At 47.4% G+C, this 23,716-nt stretch overlaps 2 protein-coding genes and 1 long non-coding RNA gene across 14 annotated transcripts in view; 2 read left to right on the top strand and 1 right to left on the bottom strand.

Annotated features, from left to right (window-relative positions):
• The first annotated feature begins 1,092 nt into the window (after positions 1 to 1,092).
• LOC144143516 (uncharacterized) lies at positions 1,093 to 10,456 on the top strand. 7 transcript variants are annotated; one of them, XM_077675295.1, is made up of 4 exons: positions 1,093 to 1,500; positions 3,412 to 3,740; positions 3,858 to 3,986; positions 10,351 to 10,456. In XM_077675295.1, the coding sequence occupies exons 1-3, from the start codon at positions 1,443 to 1,445 to the stop codon at positions 3,948 to 3,950; spliced, it is 480 nt and encodes a 159-aa protein (XP_077531421.1). In that variant the 5' UTR covers positions 1,093 to 1,442; the 3' UTR covers positions 3,951 to 3,986; positions 10,351 to 10,456. The 7 variants fall into 7 exon arrangements, 2 of the variants coding, with proteins under 2 accessions (XP_077531421.1, XP_077531420.1); XR_013317102.1 differs by having other exon boundaries at positions 1,105 to 1,500; positions 3,808 to 3,986; XR_013317101.1 differs by having other exon boundaries at positions 1,105 to 1,500; positions 3,805 to 3,986.
• Positions 10,457 to 17,799: 7,343 nt separating this feature from the next.
• On the bottom strand, positions 17,800 to 19,319 carry LOC144143515 (uncharacterized). 6 transcript variants are annotated; one of them, XR_013317100.1, is made up of 3 exons: positions 18,815 to 19,319; positions 18,225 to 18,750; positions 17,800 to 18,120 (listed from the first exon to the last, which is right to left on the bottom strand). It is a non-coding gene; the product is annotated as an uncharacterized LOC144143515 (long non-coding RNA). The 6 variants fall into 6 exon arrangements; XR_013317098.1 differs by having other exon boundaries at positions 17,800 to 18,283; positions 18,371 to 18,750; XR_013317099.1 differs by having other exon boundaries at positions 17,800 to 18,437; positions 18,524 to 18,750.
• A 1,897-nt stretch (positions 19,320 to 21,216) lies between these two features.
• The window catches only part of LOC144141688 (uncharacterized), a 72,292-nt gene continuing 69,792 nt past the window's right edge, over positions 21,217 to 23,716 (top strand). The window contains exon 1 of the mRNA XM_077673210.1: positions 21,217 to 21,401. Within this exon, the coding sequence (XP_077529336.1) occupies positions 21,229 to 21,401 (173 nt within the window). The 5' untranslated portion in view covers positions 21,217 to 21,228. The remainder of the gene's footprint in view (positions 21,402 to 23,716) is intronic.

The following is a 23,716-nucleotide window of genomic DNA, read 5'->3' as shown; positions in this document are numbered from 1 at the left end:
ATATATTTTTTACCATTTTCTTTTACCCAGTGACGAGTATAAACAGTCACTCTATGATGACACGCACACATTTACAGCATGCCATCAAAGGAAACGCCAAAAGATAAGAGCATGTCGGACTCTCCTATAGCTAGCGGGTGACTTCCCTCGTTAACTTCCAGGCTTAACTGATGAATAAGTGAGTCATTACAGGGCTCCAGAAGATTCACCCCACAACAGTTCAACCATAATCTATTACGAACAAGGTCATTAGAAGGCTGTGGGAGATACACACGCTCAAATACAGGAACCTCAAAGAAGCGTCATTTTGAAGGGCTCATTTGGCCGGACGTTTGCGAACAAATGCAAGAGGGTGACGCCACGCCAAACAGCGCTGCGTGCCCGACATGGCCAGCTCGTATTTCTGTACAACAGCACGAGGCGGTGCGTCGACGCGTCTGCCTCGTCCGCGTCACCGTTTTTTTTTTTTTTTTTCCTTTCTGTCTGCGCCGTCTGCGTTCCAGGCTGTGGAAGCGCGGCCGCAACTCTTCCCAGGGCTATCCCATTTCTCGTCCCACGAATGTCATCAGACGCAGCTGGAGCGGTGCTCGTCCGACGGCCTGGCTAACGCGAGGCACCATGCAGGGCTGCGTCCCCGTGGACACCGCCCATCGCGCTACTTCGCTGTTTTGTAGCGTAAGCTACATTGGCCGAGGTTGAGCAGTTTTGCGTGGACCCTGAAGGGCCGTGCTGCGCGAGCGCGAGGAGCATTGAATGGGATTGGATTGGATCGGATTGGAAATCCAGTCCAATTGGAGTACGGGTGTGTAGAGAATTGGGTCTGCACATTCGCCGGTCTGCGCATTCCAGAGGAGTGACGTTATAGCCACGGCAGACACACCGGCGCCGGCGCGTGCCCAGCTGTGCGCCTCCGTTGTGCAGTAGCCAAGTCTGACGCTGCGCTGGAGCCGCTTCATAGCCGCTTCACGTGGCTCCTGGAGAGCCGTGCTGCGCATGCTCGAGGAGCAGGAACTGGATGGACTGGACCGGACTGAACCGGACCGGACCGGACTGAACCGGACCGGACTGGACTGGACTGGACTGGACTGACATCCGTATAGGGGGAGAAATGGCTGGAAATGCTGATTGGTCAATGTGTGTGACGTCATTAAAATATGCATGACGTCATTATTTTTTTGGCGTTAGATTTGTTTGTTTAGTTGTTGTTTCTCCCCAGAAATTTTTCCCTAGTCTTTGGTAAAGCGCTAGAATGCCTCCCTAGTCTGCCTAGTCCCCGCGCTTGGCCAAAATGGCGGAAAGCTCTTGCTTTTCAAGCGGGCTTCTTTGTGTTGAGATTGCAGAAGTTAGCTACTGAAGGGAAAATGTGTTAAAGACATGCATATACCTTAAAATTCGACCGATGCAATCGTCGCTTTCACGCAAGAAGAATCTGGTTATTCATCATGGTGTGGTGTGTTGAGTTTCAGCACACTGTAGATGCCACTGCCCGCAGTAAAAAAGGTGAGGCATCCATGTGCTCTGTTATTAGTGCTCGGTTATTTTTATTTTGGCCTTCTTGTTTACTTTAAACATTCCTTTTACGTGAACTTTTGGGTCCGGTTGTTTTTCTTTTGCAGAAGGTGCACGCTCCACGTGCGTCATTCCATGAACTCAGTGTGTTCAGGGGAAAAAAAAGGGAGATAAAACAAGTTTTGACGACAGATTTGTTCGTGGAGCGATCGCATTGTATTCCATATTTTTCCTGCGTGGCGTGTGCAGGTATTGTTGTGCCTGTGCACTGAAATGACGACCGTCCCTGTGGAAATGACGATCACCCCCTTTGTCCACCCTGTTCAGAGCCTCAACCTTAGCAGCAAGGCGTACTTTCTAATAACATTTCGAGACCGCTTCCAACATTCCACAAATAATAAGCCTAAGCGCTTGCCTATCGTGAAATTCCTGATAGCAGATTGAAATGTTGTGTTGACATGAGCAGTGCATGCTTTAACGGCGGCGTGAATCACGAAAAATGGGTTTAGATTGCGATGTGGTGTGGCTACGCAGCGCAAGTGTGAAGGCCCGTTCGCACTTGCGACTGGAGCGATAGAAGCGACGCGATTGCTGTCCGCGGCGACAAAAATTGGTCGAGACCAAACGAACAAGGAAAGCGGCAGAAATCTCGTCGCTTCTACCGCTCCAGTCGCAAGTGTGAACCACTTGCGACTGGAAAGAAACATATGTAGGTCATGTAATTGTCCTGTATTTCCCATGAAATACTCTGTGTTTGATGCCTAATAAAATAAGCTGTATCCAAAAGCTGAACCTAATCGGCGGGGGCTTACAGCGAATGTATGGCACGCTTCTATTTTTGTGCGCCTTCGGAAAACCCTGTTGCAGTAGACTATTACTTGTGGCTTCGCCGGAATGTTTTTTGTTGTTGTTTTACTCACAGAGCCTGCCTGACAGTACATCCGCCAGGTGGTAAGTGCGAGGCTCCTACAAAATAAGGCAAGAGCAACTCGCAAGCCTTGCCTAATTACCTGGCATAGCACAAAATCTGATATGGCTGCGGCAATTCTCATTGCATCCGTGATAATCCCTTGTATAAATTTTTCGCGTAAGTTGTTTCTCGTTAGCCGACTGGGGTCCGCATGACAACCTGCCAGTAAATTTCTTTTGAACCCACTCTTCCGGCATCCGTGAAAATTCCTTTTTAAAATTTCAGTCGGCTCCCGTTTGCTGTCTACAGAGATGTTTTTTCCACCAGCAAGACAGATAGATCTGCGCTGCTTTATGCACAAGCGATAAAACTATATGTTTCAATGGAGCCAGGCATACATCGCATTTTGTGATAATGTGCTCAGGCAGCCCGGACATGGGCCGCTTTAAATAAAGTTTGATCTCTCTCTCTCAGGCAAGCCGAACAACAAAGTGCATAGTGAAACTAGTAAGGCTTGAGCCTGGAGATTAGCTATGTTATGGCTAGCAAGAAATGAGCAACCGCGGGTAAATGTAACAAAAACGTTTTCAAGGAGGGACTTGCAATAATTTATGTGCACGCCGCCATTATTGCTGCTCACGAACTTCATGCCCCCATGGATGCAGCACTAACGTATCTGGTAATACTTCAGGGTCTTGGGCATCTTGCTATCAATCTTTACATCACGCTTTTTCACTCCTGTGATAGTTCTAGTGTCTCTCTTCCAAAGCTGCACGTGGTTTGCAGCGCGGTATGCAGACATTTTTGCCATGAGCTCATCAAATGTGGCAACCAATGGAAAGTACCTCGTGGCCAGTTTCCTTCATTCCTTGCGATGGAGCACGTTGGTTGTGGCATCAGTCATTAATTGAGGTGGTGTGGTGGAGCACTGAACGAGTGCAGGTGGATGCGCAGCTACTGCAGAGGAGGCCTCCCCCTTTGGCGCGCTGCAGCCAGTCGATGTGGCCCAGGGCCTGCTGCTCTACCGCCATCCCGATTGTCCACACCCCCGCCTTGGCCAGCGTCTTGTGGCACTGTGAGCTCCAAAGCAGGCACGGGCGCCTTTGCGGCAGTCACCCTCCAACTGCCACCAATTTGGTTTCGGCAAGGTGACCAGCGGCAGCGCACACATCAGCAGCCCTACAGCCAAAGGCTGTCTGTTGGGAGCAGCCACAGTCTTGGGCGGCCACCTTACTCACAGCCGAGGTGGCCATCCGGTCCTGGCACGGAGCTGCTTGGCGGCCTGGCAGAAGCCATCTCGGTGGTCCAGCATGAGCACCAGGTAGCGCACCCTGGTCTTCCACCCGAGCTGCTCGCTGTCAATTTGCAGGCATGTGACCCTGCAGCAGGCCTGGGTGTCCCAGTGAACAAGCATCGCCTCCATCTCGGTGCCCGACAGCTGCAGGCTGACATTGGCGAGCTTGGCCCGCACTGCATCCGGGGGTGCCTGCAGCTGCAGAACGACGCCTCGGCAGCCCGCCATGGGGCCTAGTGCCTACAGGGCTGCGGCTGCGGCGTACACATACAGGTACACCCTGTGCGCCCTTCTACTGTGCAGGCCGTCTGATAGTGCCACTGTGACCATGTTGAAGAGTAAGGGGCTGACGACTGTGCCCTACAGGGTGCCCACATCCACTGGTTGAGGCACCGACAGGGCGTTGCCTACCTGCCTTTGTGCCATGAGGCCCGTCACGAACGCCTCGACGGAGCCCCGCAGCTTGTCCGCAATGCCGGCCTCCTTTATGGCCAGGGAGATGACAGGGTGCTGGAGGTTGTTGAAGGCACCCTTTATTCCCCCCCCCCCCCCCCTCCTCTGATAGAAAAAAAAAGCGCGGAAGTTTGCAAGCGCCCTTAACCCTTTGAGGGTCGAATTTTTTTTAAAAGAACTTTCCCTGGTGGTCAAATTAGTTTATTGCGGATTTGGAATGTACAAAATGTCTAAAGTCATGATTAAATGGTAAAAAATTATCAGGAACAGTATTTTGGGGTCAGCATCACTTAGAACTGAAAAATGTTCAATAGTATTTCAGAGTGTGGTATTCCTTGAAACACGGGTCTATGCACAGTGCCTTATTGAAGTCTGCACACATACAGCGCATGTCCGAAAATGAGCTGTCTTCTTCCGAAAAAAGGCTGTCTTCCGATTCAGATTCGGTGAAAGGAGTAAACTCAGAGTCAGAAGAGTCATCGCGGTCGGTGTCATCAGAGCGGGCAGTTCGTTGGGCCATATCGCTGCTTTGCCGTGCATCTGAAGAACTCGAAGGCAACCCAGTAAACGAGGAGAGCGAGAAAACGCCGGTGATAAACAAGCTAATAGCAGCGCCAATATAGATAGAAATCAACTTCCGCCGCCCCCACAATGGAGTCTCCGATTAGGTTACTTCAGTTCCAAGCAAGGAGGGCAAGAATACCTAGTGAGCGTGGGTAATAAACAAGATAAGAGCAGCGCCAATATAGATCGAAATCAACTTCCGCCGCCCCTGATAGCGAGCGTCGATCAAGTTTCGCGCGCCTCCGATGCGATCACGTGGCGAAACTGAAACCACGAAACGCGTTAACACGTACAGACGCCGTAACGCGCTGAAGCCAGAGAGTTCTGTTTTTCACCGCAACAAGGTAGCACAATCAAATTTCAAACACTTCTTGTAAGTCCCAGGAGGTGGCAGCACCTCCCAGGGAGCATGCATCGTTAATATGGCGCGAAATTTCAAACGGATGCTCGAAATCGTACCCGTACGGCAAAGACCTTGCGGGACGGAAAACCACCGCAGTACACGTACGGCAAAAACCCTCAAAGGGTTAAAGGCTATGAAGATAAAATACATGTTTGGTTCATTAAAAAGACTTTCTTGTCTCGATAACAATGATATCAGTCTTACAGCAAACTTCGAAGGAATTATCGATATATTAAATTAAACATTTGAAGCAATGGCGAATCCCCGCCCACTTTCCGGCGGCGATTTCACTATGACAGCACAGGATCTTGTTGGATGATTGGTGCCCAACGACCTAAGTCATCGCCAAGGAACATGATTGCGTGATTTTTGAGGGGCCTTCATTGATCTTATCATTTGATCTTATCACGCGCAAGAACAGCGCTGTTAAGGGCGAAAATTACATGAACCTGGCAATATTAGTCCACACGCAAAGCGGAATAATTCAGCCATCGGCATTTGTTAAGTCATGCCAGTTTAAATTTGCGCTTCTGTTTTGTGTCTCATCGGGGCGGAGAAGCTTGTGCTTTTGTAACATAATGAATCTGGTTGACATTTCTGCACAACCCAACTTAGAGTCTGCTGTAATGAGCTTGGTGTTCTCAAGTAGTTGCATTCCTAGCGGTCACGTTTTCAATGCTTCGTGCATAAATGCCCTATAATCTGCCTGAAGGCGTGTACTATCAAGCTATACCTTTTCTGGAGCAGCCACCCCCTTTAGTTACCACTCCCAGATGAGGTAGAGCAAGTCACTGCAAAGTTCGCCATTCAATGCTGTATCGAACTTTATATTTAGCAAGAATAAATAACGCAAATACGGCGATGTCTGACCATACTCTTGCGGGCAGGCATGTTCTGTGCAAGCTGAGCAAAATATTGCTACGTTTTGAATTTTGTCGTGAGATCTGATGAAAGAGTTATAATGCGGTCCTACCATTTTGGTTTCAAACTTTAATGAAAGGACATACTTTTTTAGCTGACGCGTGCGCTGCCATTTTTCAGCCGAGTACACACTGCCGGTTTTAAAGCTAAACGATAAAAAAAGTATTTGCAGTTCATGAGCATGGGCGGTTCTGGAATGTATAGGGCGCACAGAAGTTTTGTAGTTTTCGTTGCAGACGCGGGAAATGGAAATTATGTTTGAAATCTTCTTTGTCCACCAGAAAACGGAGGATTGGGCAGCTGTGCAGAGCCAGCATGACCTTCGGGCATGGTGCGATGCCCGAAACAAGTCAGCATTTTGTTTCCCGGAGTGCACCAAGAAAACATGCGTATTGGCATGGCCCCGCATACAGAAAGACCAAAGACTACCATGCTTTAGCATGAAGCGGACAGTAATGACGCAGTTAAACTATTTCCTTGGTTGACAGCGACCGTGATGTTCAAACTAAAGCATGGTTTCAGGCTACAACAGGATAGATTTGTTTCCCGGAGTGCACCAAGAAAACATGCGTATTGGCATGGCCCCGCATACAGAAAGACCAAAGACTACCATGCTTTAGCGTGCAGCGGACAGTAATGACGCAGTTAAACTATTTCCTTGGTTGACAGCGACCGTGATGTTCAAACTAAAGCATGGTTTCAGGCTACGACAGAATAGATTGGCTAAAAATTGCAAAGTTGTTTACCGTGATAATTCCTTGGTTATTTCGGTTACTTAAGAAATGCTGACGATTGCTCAAAATGTGCTTCATGCAACATTTTAGAATGTATCAGTTGTGGATCCGGGAAGAATCACATTGGCGCGCACCCGTATGTGTGTGTGTGTGTGCGTGCGTCGAGGGGGGGGGGGGTGAGGGGAGGAGGCTGGCGGAGGTGTGCTGGTGCTCTTGAGAGGGCCTGTTGTATGTGGCCGTTTATTTAATTAGGAAATTCTGTTGTCATGCACGACCGATTGAGCCTTGAAAGAACGATAGTCCTGCGCCCACAGAACTTCAAAGGCCAGGAAGCATTAAAGGAAAATTCTACCAGAAAGGCACCCCCCCTACCCAGCGATGGAAGATCTTGATGTCCAGCCCCGACCTGTCGACGCAGCAAGAGCTCGCGTCCAGGGGCCAGGAGCTATTGGACTCATATGGGACTCGTGAATAGGGTTCCACCCCGTCTGACGCCTGCGAGCGTCACCTGAAATGGGCTCAGCGAAAGTTGCTTCTCTCTCTCTCTAGAGCTCTTCTTTGCCACCAGTACGAAAGTCCTTCACTTGCGCTGCGCACACTGCTATGGTTTTAAAATTGGGTGTAGCAGTGGATTGCAGCCAGAACAAATATATATTTCATTCTTCATGTACTGATGCTACGCTGTCCCGATACACTCTGAGTAATCCTCTCCAACTTCGTGCATAATAAAATATTTGGGCCTTTACAGGAGTTGAATTTACATTTTCCCTCATTAAAAGTCACCTATCCGCTCCACCGTGGGTGCATTCAATTACCAATTCAAACGCAAATACTGCATTCGGAATAAAACAAGATAGACATTTTTTAGCTCGGAGACACAAGGTACTGTGGCATCGTGTAAATATTACGAAGTGAATATTTAAATATCAAAGAATGCACAATTGATCTGCACCGCACAACTTAACGTACTATGCAACCTCCATCGTCAAAAGACATCAGTGATCATGTAAGGATTAGTGACTGGAAGAAAATGACTTACTATTCGATATCGCCGTTGTGACTCCGGCCCCTGAATATACACTGCTCTGGGCAGCCGAATATGGCTATCTGATCGTTGTTACTGTCGCTGATGATTGATTGATTGATTGATTGATTGTAGGGTTTTAACGCGCCGACGCAACGCAGGCGATGAGGCGCGCCGTAGTGGAGGGCTCCGGATTAATTTTGACCACCTGGGGATCTTTAACGTGCGCCGAAATCTCGTACACATGGGCGTTTTTGCTTTTTGCCTCCATCAGAAAAGCGGCCGCCGCGGCCGGGAATCGAACCCGCGACCTCGTGCTCAGTAGCGCAACGCCTTAGCCACTGAGCCACCGCGGCGGGTATTGTTACTGTTACTGTCGCGACGCCGTCTGCCTGTGGCAGGGCTGGTGACCGTCGTGCCTTCACATTTAGGATAAAGTCTGGAACTGGCTCGGGGAGCCGCAGCACGCCCTTTTGTCGACCCGCTGTTTTGCACTTTCCTAGGTTAGGGGAGAATACCGCCGAACAAATCTGCCTAATCGCGGGGGTGAAATTGACTGTCGCAACATCGCCGTCGGAAGGGGACAACACTCAGTGCGCGCAATCTGAGCCCACTCCAACAAAACCCTCCGGGCCTCGACAGAAACGTGAAAAAGGAAGAATGAAGGGCTGACGCGAGGAAGAGGGGCGTACCTTGCGGTGTGTCTCAATCGCAAAGGCCCTCTGCCCGCGCACGGCATTCATTCAGCTGGTGAAATGGGTGAAACTGCACGTTTCACCCATTACGTAGCCCATCGCATTCTTCAGTTATCTTGCACGAGTCTTGAATGTGTGCCCATGGCCACTTGATCTCCCCCTTTCTAGGAGAGGGAGCAGCCGTGATCAGCCACTGCCGCTTGCACATTGTTCTGCTTAACATACAAAGATCGTCTGTTCCCGTTCGGGCCTGCATTGTACCAGTCTTCAACCATCAATGGCCGGCGGTCCCTCTTTTTTTCCGCCGCGAGTTAGTGCGGACCGTGGTGCAGACCACTCCATGCTTCCCCGGACGAGTCAATCTCCTCTGCTGAGAACAACTCAGCCAACCAATTATTCTCGGTCTCGCCGCATGTCTCCACAAAGGGATACAACGCATGCCTTTGGCGTCCCATGCGCTGAGCTTACCCGAAGGCACCGTCGCTTTTGGGGCTGCACCCCTCCAAAATCATCCTTCAGCGGTTCGCACCCCTCAGGCGCTTCGTTTTGTCACGGCCGGACTCGGCTCCCTTCCATGCGAAGGGTAGACATGCACTTTCGTGGCATTTTCATAGCATTTCGTGGAAAGTGCCATTAGTGGCACTTTCAAAAATATGCCGCTTTGTTCACAGGCGACGTACCAGGCATACAGGCAGCATGGCGATGGCCGGAAAAATTTCGGGGGGAAGGGGGGGGTCCTGAAGCCCGGTCAGCCCCCCCTCCCCCCTGGCTACGGCACTGCATCAAGTAGCACGAGGGCTGCCACCTGCCTGGTAGTCTGGGTGTGCTCTAGCTCTGTCATTACGTTGGCAATGGAGTTCATCGCAGCCTGGTGCTGCCGGAAGCCTGTGAGCTGCTCTGAGATGTACATGTACTCCATTTCGTGTGCATGCTGCCAAAAACTTTTGCCCTTGCAACAGCACTACGATTGGACTCGGCTTATCCACATCAAGTTGGTTTTTATCACTCTGAGTGCTTACCGGAGTAACTTCTTGCACAAGAAGTTATTGCAGTAAATCCCACCTTGAAAGCTTTTTTATCGTATGGCTTTACGTGTGGTTGCTCATATTTTACTAGCTGTAGCATAGCCAACCGTAACATATCCAGAGGGGTGAGCTGGGCGAGTTGGTATGTGCCATCTTAACAACAGCACGAAAAAGACTGGGACGAACGAAGCAGACAAGTCGAGTGATGATTCACAACTAGTTTTTTGTGGAATGTGCACTAAACATAAACCTTGGCATCAACAGAAGAAAAGAGATGGAACACATTCCACTCGAACGTACTTCCTTGCCCTTCTCCCCCCGCCCCCTCACATGACAAACACTGGTAGAGCCTTTTACTTGACACACATGATCCTTCAGCTATGGACCACTGCCGAGCTGATAACAGAGTTTCATAAAGGAGGAACATCAAGTTCAATGCCGCACTTGTGTTTGGCGGCATGTACTGGTTAAGAAGGCGAACTCTGTCACAAAGTACTGGCAATGTAACACAATCGCCTCCCAGTTTTCAAATGTTGCACGCTTCGATTATCTCTCGGCCTGTCTGCCTGGCACGTCTGGAAAGAAGTACACAAATGGGTCCCACCGTTGGTGTGCATCGTATACACGACTATTGAGCTCTTCTTACAGAAGGTTCTCTGTGGGTCCACAATAGTACTGCATGAAACCTGCCCTGTTTCAGTGCCTTTTGTAGCAAAATGCCTTAGCAACCCATGCTGTTTCCTTGTCAATGAATGATAAGCTTGTCATTACAGAACACTTGTGGGTACCCTGTATTTTGTTTCCTTTCAACATTACAGGTTTGCAGCATGACGGGAAGGAGTGCAGAGACGCCTATGTTGCGATTGCTGGCGTTGTGCAAACAAGGGTACAATGAACTATTGCCTGCAAGAGGATGGCACTGCCTAAAGTTATTCTTTGTTAGAGTATAAATAAATTTCAAGGTCTGAACCCAATACCCATGTACCCTCGATAATAAAGTGTACCTCAATAATAAAGTGTGTCTGTTTACTTTTCATGCAAACCTGCAACCACTGAATATGTAGCCATGCATGCAAGCAAAAAAGAAACTACACTGAAAATGACTGTGACTAAAAGACGCATCCCGTTCCCATCAAGTGCAATTTTCAGTGCACTACCACTTCTAAACGTGCTGACTCCTGTTAATCATTTCAGTTTGCACCATGCTATAAATGGCTGGTCATACATGTGTTTAAGCGAAGTCCTGGGAACAAATAGAATTCTTTTATTCAATTTACAATTTCCTGTTGGCCTGAGTGGAAAAAAAAATACAAACCAACTGATTGGTATCAAAAAACCTGCGGTGTCCTTGGACGTATCCAACTGAAGAATGGTGTGCCACAAATGCGAAACTTCAAACAGAATTTTTTGCTTTTGAACACTGAATAGCATTATTGACAAATGGATTAAGTGAAAGTAACCTTGGCAGCAAAAATACGAACCTATTTTAGGAAAGATCATCAACACATGGTCAGAAGTAGAGTTCATCAAAGAGTACAATTTCCCAGCATCCACTATGGCATTCCCTGTAGCCATTTCTAGTTTCAGCGTGTAAAACTACCTTGGCTTTTTTATCCGAAGACGGCAATTACATTTTTGCACACAATGGAAGATCAGTGCAGTTCATACTTGCATATGAAATGAGTGAGTATATATACTGTTCTCTTCATGCCTGACCAGAAGAAAAGTGCAATTTGCTTCACTTCAAAGTAGGGGCTTTAGTCTGAAATATCCTGAATGAGTGGAAGCTGAATTGTCACACAATTATAGTTTTACTGCAGCGTCACAGAAGAGTTTAGGTTGTCGATTGGAAGCTCATCACTGCTGACTGAGGGCCATCTTTCAGGGAAACTTGCACAAATATTATGAGCTTCGTATCGTCTAAAGTCACACTAGTGTTTTCTAGTTTCGCTATGCTGCTGCATTCTTCAGAAATAACACTTCCCTGCAGAAACGTCTTACTGTCATTGAGAATACCCCCATGATGGTGGTTATGGCCATCCTAAGAGATTGTAAGAATTTTTAAAGGAAACTCTGCAGCGTACCATTTTCTTTGGGACTTTACAAGGCAAATTATAAATTATGCCTTCTATATCAAGCAAATGCGTACTCAGAATATGTACAGATGCTGTGAGTAGCCGTACTGGGAACTGTATGCAAATAAAATATAAGGCATATTTTATGACTGCAGTTTCATAGCACATTCACCATGACTGGCTTCATAGGTCATGATCTCAATGTATATTTTACATCTGTGCAAAAGGAACGTAGTGCACTGAACACACTTAAAATCAATTTTAACTCGGTTAAAGTAACTCACTTAAAATCAACTCTACAGTTTACTTATATGTTCAAGGTAGTAAACCCCTGAGTTTATGTTCGGTTGATTGATCAGTTGATGGACTAACTGAAAGAAACTGAAAGTAACTCAGCAAAAAAGTGCGAACCTATTTCAGCAAAAGCATAATGCATCATGGTCAACAGTACAGTTGTCATCCAATACTGCGATATCTCTAGCACTTTACTGAGGCATGCCTCATAGCCTGTACCTGGCTTCATCGCATAAAACTCCCTTAGTTTGATCCCAAGACTGCGGTCACATTTTCATACGCGTTACCTGATAGTGCATGTCATAATACGTGAACATGTATTACGTACCTCAAATAAATGGTGTCTAAATAAGTAAACCTCTAAATAAAAGCAAAATATTGCAATAACTGTAGCATTGTTTAAATGTAATCTGGTAGCTTTCGTGGCACAGAGCACCTGTATCAGTTCCCTGTGAAGAGGGAAGCAATTTATGTTATTACATGTCTTATTTTTGGTAACACAGGGGGTTTGGTGCCTCGGTTTGCCTCCCCCCTCCACACTTTTTTTACTCACATCCATAGGTGACAGTGATCGATTTGCTGTGGTGAGAGACCCAGGTGGTTCCCTCCATAGAGCAGCAGCATTTGCACATAGCTGCCCTTGTCTGTAAATTAGCAAATTGAATCGTGGTGCTTTTAATCAAACTTATCTTACAAGGATTATAATATAGTCCTCCTTGCTATAAATTGTTTGCATAGTTTTTGGTATGTATAGAGAATCGCATTTTGCTGACATCAGTGGGATAAACAGGATGAGGTAACAATCAATTACACATCCACAAAGCACACAGATTGTGCCTTAAACTGAATTAGCTTATAAAATAGCTAGCGAGAAGCATATATAGCACACTTTTTAAGTTGAAACTTCCTAATTAATCCACTCATGTTCAAACATAACGCCGAATGCAAGCTATGCAGGCTATGCAAGAGCTAAGCTAGCTCTTACCGTTTAGCATTTACACTTTATTTTTATCTGAGTAGAAGATTTTGGAGCTTTCTTTTTGCTGCAATTGTATTTGGTGCACTTGAGCCCCACGATGTGCATCATGGGACAAACTCTCGTATCATGATTTTAAGGAATATATGCGCAACCATGCATGTACGTTGGTAACTGAGGTATGTTTTGAAATGCTGATGTTTTGCCATCTGGCCCTTTTATCACGTTTTAATAGCGGTCGGTAGTACGGCTCATCTTTCGCCCCAAAAATAGAAGAATTATGCAGAACTGGGGCTTATTTTGCTGAGGCAATCGAATAAAATACAAAGCAAACACGTGCGCGCTCCGTGCTTGTTGACGAAAAGTCGGAAATGCTGATGAAAAGTGTCGTGTCAGCTCATAGGAACCCCAAAACTTGGAAAGCGATGTGCAGAGCACGCTTGACGCTCCTTTGGGGTGGGATGTATGCAGAAACGGAAATGTTATTATTCATTTTTTTGCGTTAGGCTTAAAACACGTGTGTTTACTCAGCGCCCCCAGTACCACAGCCGATAGTTTATTTTTTCACCTAATAGCTAGGAATGAAGGCGGTATTCTGTACACTGTTTATACCTCTCGAAATTACGATGCACGGCGACCACTGAAGGTCATCAGCTTCAAAATGAGTCAAGGAAGTTTAAACTGAACAAAGCAAACTCGATCATCCTGTCCAGACGCTTTTTGAATTTGTAAAAAGCTTGCATTGCACACTGCTAAGACGAGGGAGGACGGGGGGAGGCTAGGTTGGTGAGTTACAGTGTCATTACTAATACATTATAAGCGTCGCGAGCGATGAGCGAGCGATAGCTTCCGATCGATGCATTCGTGCACGAAGCGAAGCCGACTTTCTGGAAATCGGTGGGAGCGGTGGTTGTTGTATGCTACCAACTGTCCCTGTTCTCGGTTCATTCGATGTCCAAACTATTTAGGAGTCACTGGCTCTCCTTTCATCTAAAAATGGCTCCGTCTGGGAGTCCAGGCACCAGGTCAAACAAGCATCTGAACGACGTGGGTCCAAATTGGAACTAGTTTTGTTTTATATGGTCCCAGCAGATAGGTTTTGCTCGGGGATAACACCTGGCCCCTTAATTTTACAAATATTAGCTTTAGGAATTGTCATTCTCAGACAAAGCAGCTTAACTTTTTTACCAGCATTGTTAGCATATTTGCATTTTTTATTTCCCATATTCATTAGAAGTAATTCCAAACACTAGTTGATATTACGTTCCAGCCAGTTTGAGTTCAAACAGAAGGCACCGTTGCAGCGCTTACACAATAGGCAATTAAACAGCATTTGCGCACCTTGATTGTACTGTTAAACTTGCTCCACTTTCGTCAGAGTTTTTTTTTTTTATTGTGAATGATGCGGTCCCACAGCTGCAACCACTTGTGAAGGACCATGTCTAGGGCCATAACAATTGTATGATGAACTAGGTAGTAAAGATAAGAAATTGTAATATACAAAGGATAAAAAAAGGCAGGAAGTTAAGAAACATCTTTAGTTGGTGTGAGGTATACTACTACTCATTAACTTGGGGATCATAATTGAAGAGCAGGATCATGATGCTACGCTCATTTGGTGAACAGTGGTGTTTAACAATGATTTATCGTGTGATGAGTGGGATTCCCTTCTCAGCATCAAATAGGAAGAATCTGAGCCAGTTAATTGTTACATGTTGAATTCTACGACAGTCAGCCTGAAGACTCAGACAAAAGGAGAAAAAACAGAGCCGTGCACGGTGTTGCATGGTGCATATCATCCCTTCATTTCCTTGCCTTTTGTTTGTTATTCGAGGCTGACCATTAAAGAGTTGAACTGCTCCTCATGATGGACTTTGCATTTTACCCAACTCCTTGCTAGTATGATCAAGGAAGGAATTGAGGAGCAGGATCTTGCTTTTTGTGGTAAACAATGGTGCTTCGTCTTGTTCCTCACTTATGTGAAGAGTGGAATTCTCTTGATATTGCTCATCGGTAGCGTGAAGAACAGAATGAGCAGAGAGATCATGACCCTTCTCTTATGAGGCACAGAAATCATTCGGTGTGGAGTGCAATACTCATGTAAAGAATGGGATGATGCCCCTTCTGATTTGGTACCAAGAGATACGTGCGGATGCAGAGGCATAAATTTAACCTTTTGATAAGTACGATACCCAGAAATGCTTCAGCATCACAAGAGAAAAGAAAAAAACAGCCTACAGTTGTGCATGCTGCATTGAGACTAGGCGTTTCATCCTCTTCGACTGTTTCAGCTGTCGATAGCTGTGTGAGAAGGCGTTGTTTTTTTAACCGGCAAACGATTTCACGGGGGAAGTTCCAGAATCAGCTGTATTGACTTGAAAGGATGTGAAAAACAGATGGGAAGATTCCTGTCTACGTGGCCAAAACTGGATTTCCTTTCACTTCTGTACTTGTTCATCCCTATACGGTGAAAGGGAGCCAAGCAAGAAAGCCATTCATTGATGGCTTAAGGGGTGCGTGACCCTTCTCGTAGACAGCAGTCATGGACAAAGTCTCCTCACAGTTCAAGATTCAGAAAGAAAAGAAATGCACGTAAAATGCATGTTCAATAACTTGAGGAAGAAAGCATCACATACTTGTGACATGAACAAAAATTAGAAGTCAATGTGCCTTCTCGTAATTCCTGTTCCCTCACTTTCACTCCTATAAAATAAAGTTTTGATTTGATAATTGAATTCAAGAAGCTCTAGTCAAAGAGCGTATATAGGTGTTTTACAACGCATATGTTGTATGTTTTATTGTCTGAGCACACCTAGAAGCAAACATCCAGCTTCAGTACTGCTTTCACGCTTGAAGGCACAGTTGACTCCCAATAATACGAAGTCCACAGGGACCACAATTCAATTGAACAAAATGCACCTGAACAGCATTGTCATTAGTCCGCAAATCGATCTCTTTTTCATTTCGTTCAGAATATTGACTTTTGTTGTGAAGTGGAGCTTATATGTCATGGGTTGTCATGGTAGTGCAGACTTATCGCTAAAATCAAAGCCTCAAATGTTCACCTAACTGCTCACACAGTGCTGTGAGAAACAAAGAAGGTTGAGGGCCTCACAAGAGATGTGAACATTGGCGCGAGTCTGAACTAGCCTGCTGCTTTATCAACAGTGCACTACCTTAGTTGTGATGGCACCGACATCAGTAGAGAACAATTAGGGCGCTGTTTCGACACTTGAAAATGGTTTTTTATCGAGAAATGACAGTCACCTTGATGTTTCTATTCAATATAACTTCCAATTAACTAATATAATGGGTTCTAGCTTCAAATTATCGAGCAATTTCTTCCGTGGAATTGCATGTAAAATTGCCGGAACCAGCACATTACTTCCAATTAAGTGACTTCGAGTTAGTGAGAGCCTACTGTACTGTCAGTGACAAGATATGTCAGCCTGGGCGTTCTGTATCACCCAAAACTCCTTTTACTTGTTCAATATATAATTACAGCAGAACTGGAGCATTGTGTTTCAGTATGCATCAACATTATCTTTGTTAAAAGTACCATCCAACAGCAGGCAGTGCTCAACCGTGAATGTTCAAGAAAGCCAATTTGTGATACCGCAAAAAATTTCCATTGATTTGATTGATTAAAGGGTTTAATGCGCCGACGCAACACAGGCGATAAGGCATGCCGTAGTGAAGGGCTCCGGATTAATTTTGACCACCTGGGGATTTTGAACGTGCGCCGAAATCTTGTGCACACGGGCATTTTTGCTTATTGCCTCCATCAGAAAAGCGGCGGCGGCGGCCGGGAATCAAACCCATGACCTCGTGCTCAGCTGCACAACGCCCTAGCCACTGAGGCGGGTAAATTTCCATTGATGCTTAGCATTCACTTCTTATCGCATTTGGACAGTGGAGCCAGTAAATGTGCCAGGTTGGCCTTTTCGGAGTGTGCAAGATAACGTTAAACTGCCCTTGTTGGGGCACGGTGCCTGGCAATGTGCCAGCAGGAATGAAAACACAACACATGAAGGAGGGTGTCTACTACTCAGTGTTAAAAACTAATGACAACAAAAAAGAGGTGTGAGGTTATATGGGCAGATGCAAGCATTTTGGCTAGAAATGCTCCTCTGCAGTTATTAGCATACTCAGTCATGCATCTTGGTATCTGATGGCAGGTCATTTAATGGCAAGCTTCCCAAAAAAGACTCGTTATAACACGAAGCTTGCAAATTCTATGTCAAACAGTGCTATGAAACATTGCCAATTCTGCATTCATCACAGATGGCTAAATTAACTCCAAGGATTTGTGTTTAAGTCGTCAATGCAACAACCACATGCTATGAGCTTGTGTGGCATGCGCTTTGCACGATCAGGTACGTGTTGCGACTGAAGTACCGCTAGGTTGTGCACCAAGATGATGTTTTAGGTTCGACATGTTCAATGAAAACCTCTTATTGAACAAAAGAATTTAAATAAAAGGGGGGGTGGCTTGCCAGCTACGTTTTTGTGCTCTGTTCGGGACACCACAGGGACTAGGTGAAGTTGCAAGCCACCAACAAGCGATTGCATTATTGCAGTGGGGCATCTGGTTTCATTCGATAGCTCTGCCATAATGCTAGCATGAAGTTCACACGGTAACAGCATGCCTGCAGCCATCCTTCTGTGCCAGAATAAAGTGCAGCTGGCATTATTTTTCCTTGCCATGTTTATCCCATATAGAGCTGGCCGGGGGCCATGGGATAGAAACGGAAGCGCAATAGCTCGTTTGTTGGTAAGATTAAATTAGGCAAAAAAAAAAAGCATTGCAGCAGCTCATAAGTTCTTGCGGGAGTGAACTGCCTCTTCTGACTGTCATAATTATATGTGGAACATATAAACCCCCAGTGGGGCTCATCATACCACGAAGGAAAGACCACAGATAAGCACTTGACAGATTTATTGTTCTCAAGTACACCAAACAAGCAAACACACAAATTCATTCCGACTAACAAAAGTGCCACTTTGCCTAAATCGCCAGTTTTCAGCCTGCTTTCCAGAATTTTGTTGCGCGTAATACCAGTTGCTGGGGTGATAGCCGTACTCCAGGTGGCACCTTGAAAGGGAAGGAAAGCAATAAAACAAAAACAATATTGTGTACACACAGGAGTTTCCAGCAGCGCGGGCTGCTGTGTGGCTTAACTTTGTTTTCGGATTTTTGCGGTCCTTCGCTGGGGCTGCTTAGGGAACGCCACGTGCTATACCTTGAAAAGAAGAATTATCACCGCCACCAGCTCCACGCAAAAAAAAAAAAAAAAACTTCGTTCACAATGCCATGGTCAGTTTGCAGCAGCATAGCGTGCCTTACCTTGGTTTTTAGATTTTTGCGGTCCCCTGAGGCCGCCGATGGAACGCCACGTGCTACACCTGGAAAAGAACAAAAGATCACCGCCGCCAGGTCCACGCACAACGTCAATTTTTAAGCATATCGTTGCTGCGCAGGCTTTACTTTACCTCCGTCCTAGGTTTTTGGATTCTTGCGGTCCCCTGCGGCCGCCGATGGAAGGCCACGTGCTACACCCTGCAAAGAACAAGAGATCACCGCCACCAGGTCCAGGCACAACGTCCATTTTTAAGCAGATCGTTGCTGCGCAGGCTTTACTTTACCTCCGTCCTAGGTTTTTGGATTCTTGCGGTCCCCTGCGGCCGCCGATGGAACGCCACGTGCTGCACCTTGAAAAGAACAAAAGATAACTGCCACCAGCTTCACGCGCAACGTCCATTTTTTAGCAGATCACTGCTGCGCAGGCTTTACTTTACCTCCGTCCTTGCGGCTCAGGCTCAGCGCGCGAAAACCATCACGGCGTGCCATGGGGTGGCACGTTTTGCTGCAGCTGAAAAAAAAAAAAAAAAAAGGCAAAACACAAAACCCTTTCGACGGGAATATGTACTGCTTACCTTGAGATTGTTGTGCGTTTCCGGCAGAACCATAATTTCGTTCCGATGGGCTTTCGCGCCAAAAAAGGGGCACTGGCGAGCAGCACGTCGTGCACCTGCTGCAGCTGGAAAAAAAAAAAAAAAAGGGGGGGGGGCAAAACCCTTTTGCCGGGAATATGTACTGCTTACCTTGAGATTGCTGTGCGTTTCCTGCAGAACCACGATTTCGTTCCGACGGGCGATGACAAAGCAATTTTCGCGCCAAAAAAGCGGGCACCGGCGAGCAGCACGACGTGCACCCGCCCGCCGCAAGCACCGGAGCCGAATGAATGAACCGACCGGCAGGCCGGCAGGCTCGGCTCGTTCGCGGCCGCAGCGCGGTGGCGCCGCCGTACGGCCAGGGACCTTTCTGGGGACCTTTTTTGGTTCCCTAGGCACCCTGGGTCGCCTAGGGAGACGGATCGCCTTCTTGAGCGTTGATTTCTGTTAACCAATCAGCGTTTCCAGCCGTTCCTCCCCTTATACGCTACTCTGGACTGGACTGAACTGTACTGAATTGGATTGGATTGGATTGGATTGGATTATACTTGACTGGCTTGGATTGGATTAGATTGCTGAACCTTAGCTCACGCTCCGTATATCCTGGCATAGCCGAGCTAAGCGACTGCTAATTTTTGACGTGCTGAAATCCTGAAACGCTGTCACCGAGAGTATACTCTGCAGTCGCACGGGGCAAGAGAAATAGTTGCGAGTGGTTCAGCGCACTCAAAAAATTGCTCCAGCTTCGCTGACTTAACGGCGTGAACGCTGAAGTTACCACCGAAGCTGCCTGACGTTCCCTAATCGCAAGGCTAAGCTTCATAGAACTTTCAAAGCCAGCAGATTGATTCCTGTTTCCGCCAATTCTTTTGCAGTGTTCCCTGCTCACGCCATCTGCCGGAGCCTTTTGTTACGTTTGAACCTGAAACACTGCAACTAGAGGACGCCGCGAGCGCTTTTTTTCCCTGCGTATTTTTAACAGCAGAGCTGTTTTGCTTGAGCTTGGTCCGGACGGAAAGACAGACGGAAAGACGGACAGACAAACCGAACTTTTTGCGTTTAAGTAGCCCAAGCAAGACTATCAGCAGACTTTTTCTGAAATGACCATGTTACATAAAAACTGATTGTATAATTTTGCTGTTCTTAGGGCAGCGCTGTTTTCACTAGTAGCCGCGCCCTGATATGTGGGTTATAATAAATTCCCTATACCCCCCCCCCCCTCTCTTCGCAAGGCTATGCCCTCTCCACATCGCTGCAACCGCGTTGCCCCGTTCCGTGCCTTGAAAGCCTCTAACAGCTTCGCTGCTAAAATTGGCCGCGTATCTACTTGCTTTACTGCGAAAGTCGTTGAAAGACGATAGTCGTCTGCTGCCCCTGTCACGTGACTCCTTCTCCACTTCCACCACTCATGTTCTTCCCCTCCACTCTCTCTCCTCTTGTGATGAGTTGAATGGAATGTCGTTCAATGCGATTCAATTTTCCCGCTTTCCCACTGCTCGAACGCCGTCTGCTGGGAAGCACGCGTCTCTTTCTTTTCTGTTTCATTTGGTTCTGCCTGAACAGTACGAGCGGAAGCTCTGTTCTTTTTGTGCTTGCTTTTGTGTCGCACGAGCGCGAGCCTTTCTGCGCCATTTTTAACGCTTCGCTTTTTTTTCACTTGCCATCGCAAGAACCAACCCAACGTGTATTTTAACTCAAAGAACGCGATACTCACCGACTAAGTACTTACATTTTGCCAGACATGTGCTTGAGGTTAACTTTTCCCTTGCGGCCAACAACGGTGTCACACAGGACTTGAGCCGCGAGTTTCAGTAGCCTGGAACACTTCTGCCTGTATATACTGCTTTTTGACGAAACGTTGCAAGTTTTGGCAGGAAGACCGAGAGACAGATAGACAGACGAGGAGACAGACCAAAATTTTTGTGTTTAAGTAGCCCAAGAAAGATTATCGCGTTTAACAGACTTTTCTGAAGACACAAGCATAATTATGATCATGATGATGAACTCTGTCAGGGAACTGTCGCAACGTGTGTCCAGTCACCGTGTGATCAGCCAGCCGTAGCCCTACAAAATAGGTCAATGACAACACCACCGCGGAAACGACCCAGCTCGGAAAAAAGATACCCGCGTCTGTAAGGCTGACCTCAAAAAATTTTGCCGAGGGATGACTTCTGCATCCTGCCCAGCGAGCACATTATGTTTGTCCCGCACGAAATGCGTGCTAGTCTTGTGCTGTGACGTCACTTGTCAAGTTACAGCAGGCCTCCGTGGCTCCCCCAACACCAGACCTTCTTGTCGCGGCTACGTCTTCTGCTAACTTCATGATTTAAAAACCTTATTGATCTTCTGTCACTTAAAACGATGTGCTTGTCCCTTCCAGGTTTTCGAGAACGGTGATGATGACTCAGCCCTTGTTGGCGCGGCACGGGGGTGATGACACGGACACGAGAAAGAAAAAAGGCTTCGAGAACCGGCGATGCGGCGTCACGCGACACTGTTCCGGTTGTTCCACAAGGCCGGCCCGGCGAGCTTCCTGTTGCACGCTAACGACTTCCGGCGAGTCCGCCCGGTACGTGCCGCGGCGCGATCACGAGATCGATTATGTGCGGCTCTCCAGCGGCACCCAACGCAGCGCGCCCCGACAGTCCCCTGACTGCTGCCGCGAGTTATAATCACGCGCCCGGCGTCGCATGCCTGCACGTCCGCGGCAAATATAGGCCACAACACACCCGTGATGACGGATGCGGCGCTGTTTGTTAAGCGGTATGTCTCAATGCTGCGCGCTTTACTAAACCAAGCCCCGCAGCAGCCTGGCTAAACTTGTCAACGGCTTATCGCTTGACTTTGCCTTGCCCCAACGCACAAATGAGTTCACAGGAGAGAGAAAAAAATGGCCGCGGATCTGCTTCTCTCGTTGCAAATGTCGACAAAGACTAATTCGTCGACATTTGCCAAGTGCCAAATGCCTTCCTTCCCTTTCCCGCTCACCTCTCATGCTGTTCCTCTCCCGTCTCGTTCGTCCCAAGATAACACGTCAGAGGATTGCTCAAGTCGATTTAAATTTACCGCGTTCCACTGTTCCACGCCGGGTGCCTCGATGCCAGCGCTGCCGTACGACCGAGACGCGCGTGAATCTAGGCACTCTACTACAACGTTTATAGACCCACATTGCCCTACTCCACTAGCGTTCCAAGCGGAACGTGGAACCTATCTAGTGAAACCTTTCGTTGCTACGGCCGTTTGATTTCTTAAATGCCGCCAGGAGGTAGCGCTGGAAACAGCAGGCGACGTTTTTCTGCCGTTGATGTAGCATTTCATTTGCTATCGTAAAAAACCAGGCATCCATGAATTTCTTAATAAAGTAACACTGTAAATATCACTTGTGTATTGATTTTATGCCTTATATTTGCGTAATACCTAGTTCTTGTTCAAAAATGTTGACGAGTATGAACACTAACACCGGACTTAGACGTTTAGATTTGGCTGTGAGTATATAAGACTAATGTTGATTGATTGATTGTAGGGTTTAACGCGCCGACGCAACGCTGGCGATGAGGCGCGCCGTAGTGGAGGGCTCCGGATTAATTTTGACCACCTGTGGATCTTTAACGTGCGCCGAAATGTCGTACACACGGGCGTTTTTGCTTTTCGCCTCCATCAGAAAAGCGGCCGCCGCGGCCGGGAGTCGAACCCGCGACTTCGTGCTCAGCAGCGCAACGCCTTAGCCACTGAGCCACCGCGGCGGGTTATAAGACTAATGTACTGCTTTTGTTTCACTTTGACCGGGTGGCTGAATCGAGTCTCAGACAGGCAGCCAGACGTATACAGACAGAGAGACAGACATACGACAGGCTAAAATTTCTGCGTTTAGGTAGCTCAAGATAGACTATCGTCTTTAAAAAAAATAGCAGTGGCTTAGCTCGGCTATGCCAGGATATACGTAGCGTTAGCTAAGGTTCAGCAATCCAATCCATTCTAATCCAATCCAATCCTTTCTAGTCCAGTCCAGTCCAGTCCTGGAGAGCCGTGCTGCCTGCGCAGCACGGCTCTGCAGGAGCCACGCGAAACTGCTATCAAGCGGCTCCGGCGCAGCGTCAGACTTGGCTACTGCGCAACGGAGGCGCACAGTTGGGCACGCGCCGGCGCCAGTGCGTCTGCCACGGCTATGACGTCACTCGTCTGGAATGCGCAGACCAGCGAATATGCATACCCTATTCTCTGCACACCCGTACTCCAATTGGTTTGGATTTCCAATCGAATCCAATTTAATTCAATCCAATCAAATCCAATGCTCCTTGCGCTTGCGCAGCACGCCCCTTCAAGGTCCGCGTGAAACCTGAGCTTACGCTACAAAATGGCCGCTTATCTGCTCCCTTTGCTGCAGATGTCGTTGAAAGACGATAGTCTTCTCTCACCCCTGTCACGTAGCAGCCTCTCTTCTTCCCGCTCACCTCTTACGCTCTTGCAGGGTGGCGAGTTGGGCGAGTTGGTGTACTTGCATCTTGGGGATCAGCGCGAACTAACAGGGACACAAAAAGAAAGAAGTGGACAGGACTAGCGCTGACTTTCAACTACGCTCTTCCCGTTTCGCTCCTCCCACGATAAACACAGTGAAGTTTTAGCTGAAGTCAATTCAATTTGGCCGCGCTGCACTGCTCGCGCCGTCTATTGTTATATAACAGCATACCGAGTCCACGGCTCCTTTCTCGTTTTGCCGACTGTCGCGAACAAGCCTTCAAAACTGTAGGATTGGCAATCCCACCGAGCCTTAATGATTGGCTTTATCCAGGCAGTTCCAATCAGAGCGAAGAACGGCGCCTGCTCGACGCTCTAGGAAACTTCGTCGAGAACTCTGGTCTTCGCCATTTCCTTTAATTCCACACC

This window comes from Haemaphysalis longicornis, unplaced genomic scaffold (genome assembly GCF_048455015.1).
Source record: "Haemaphysalis longicornis isolate Haplotype H1 unplaced genomic scaffold, Haemaphysalis longicornis Haplotype H1 scaffold_6, whole genome shotgun sequence".
Taxonomy (NCBI): domain Eukaryota; kingdom Metazoa; phylum Arthropoda; class Arachnida; order Ixodida; family Ixodidae; genus Haemaphysalis; species Haemaphysalis longicornis.
Note: the sequence above shows the minus strand (reverse complement) of the source record. Positions and strands in the feature narration are given on the sequence as shown.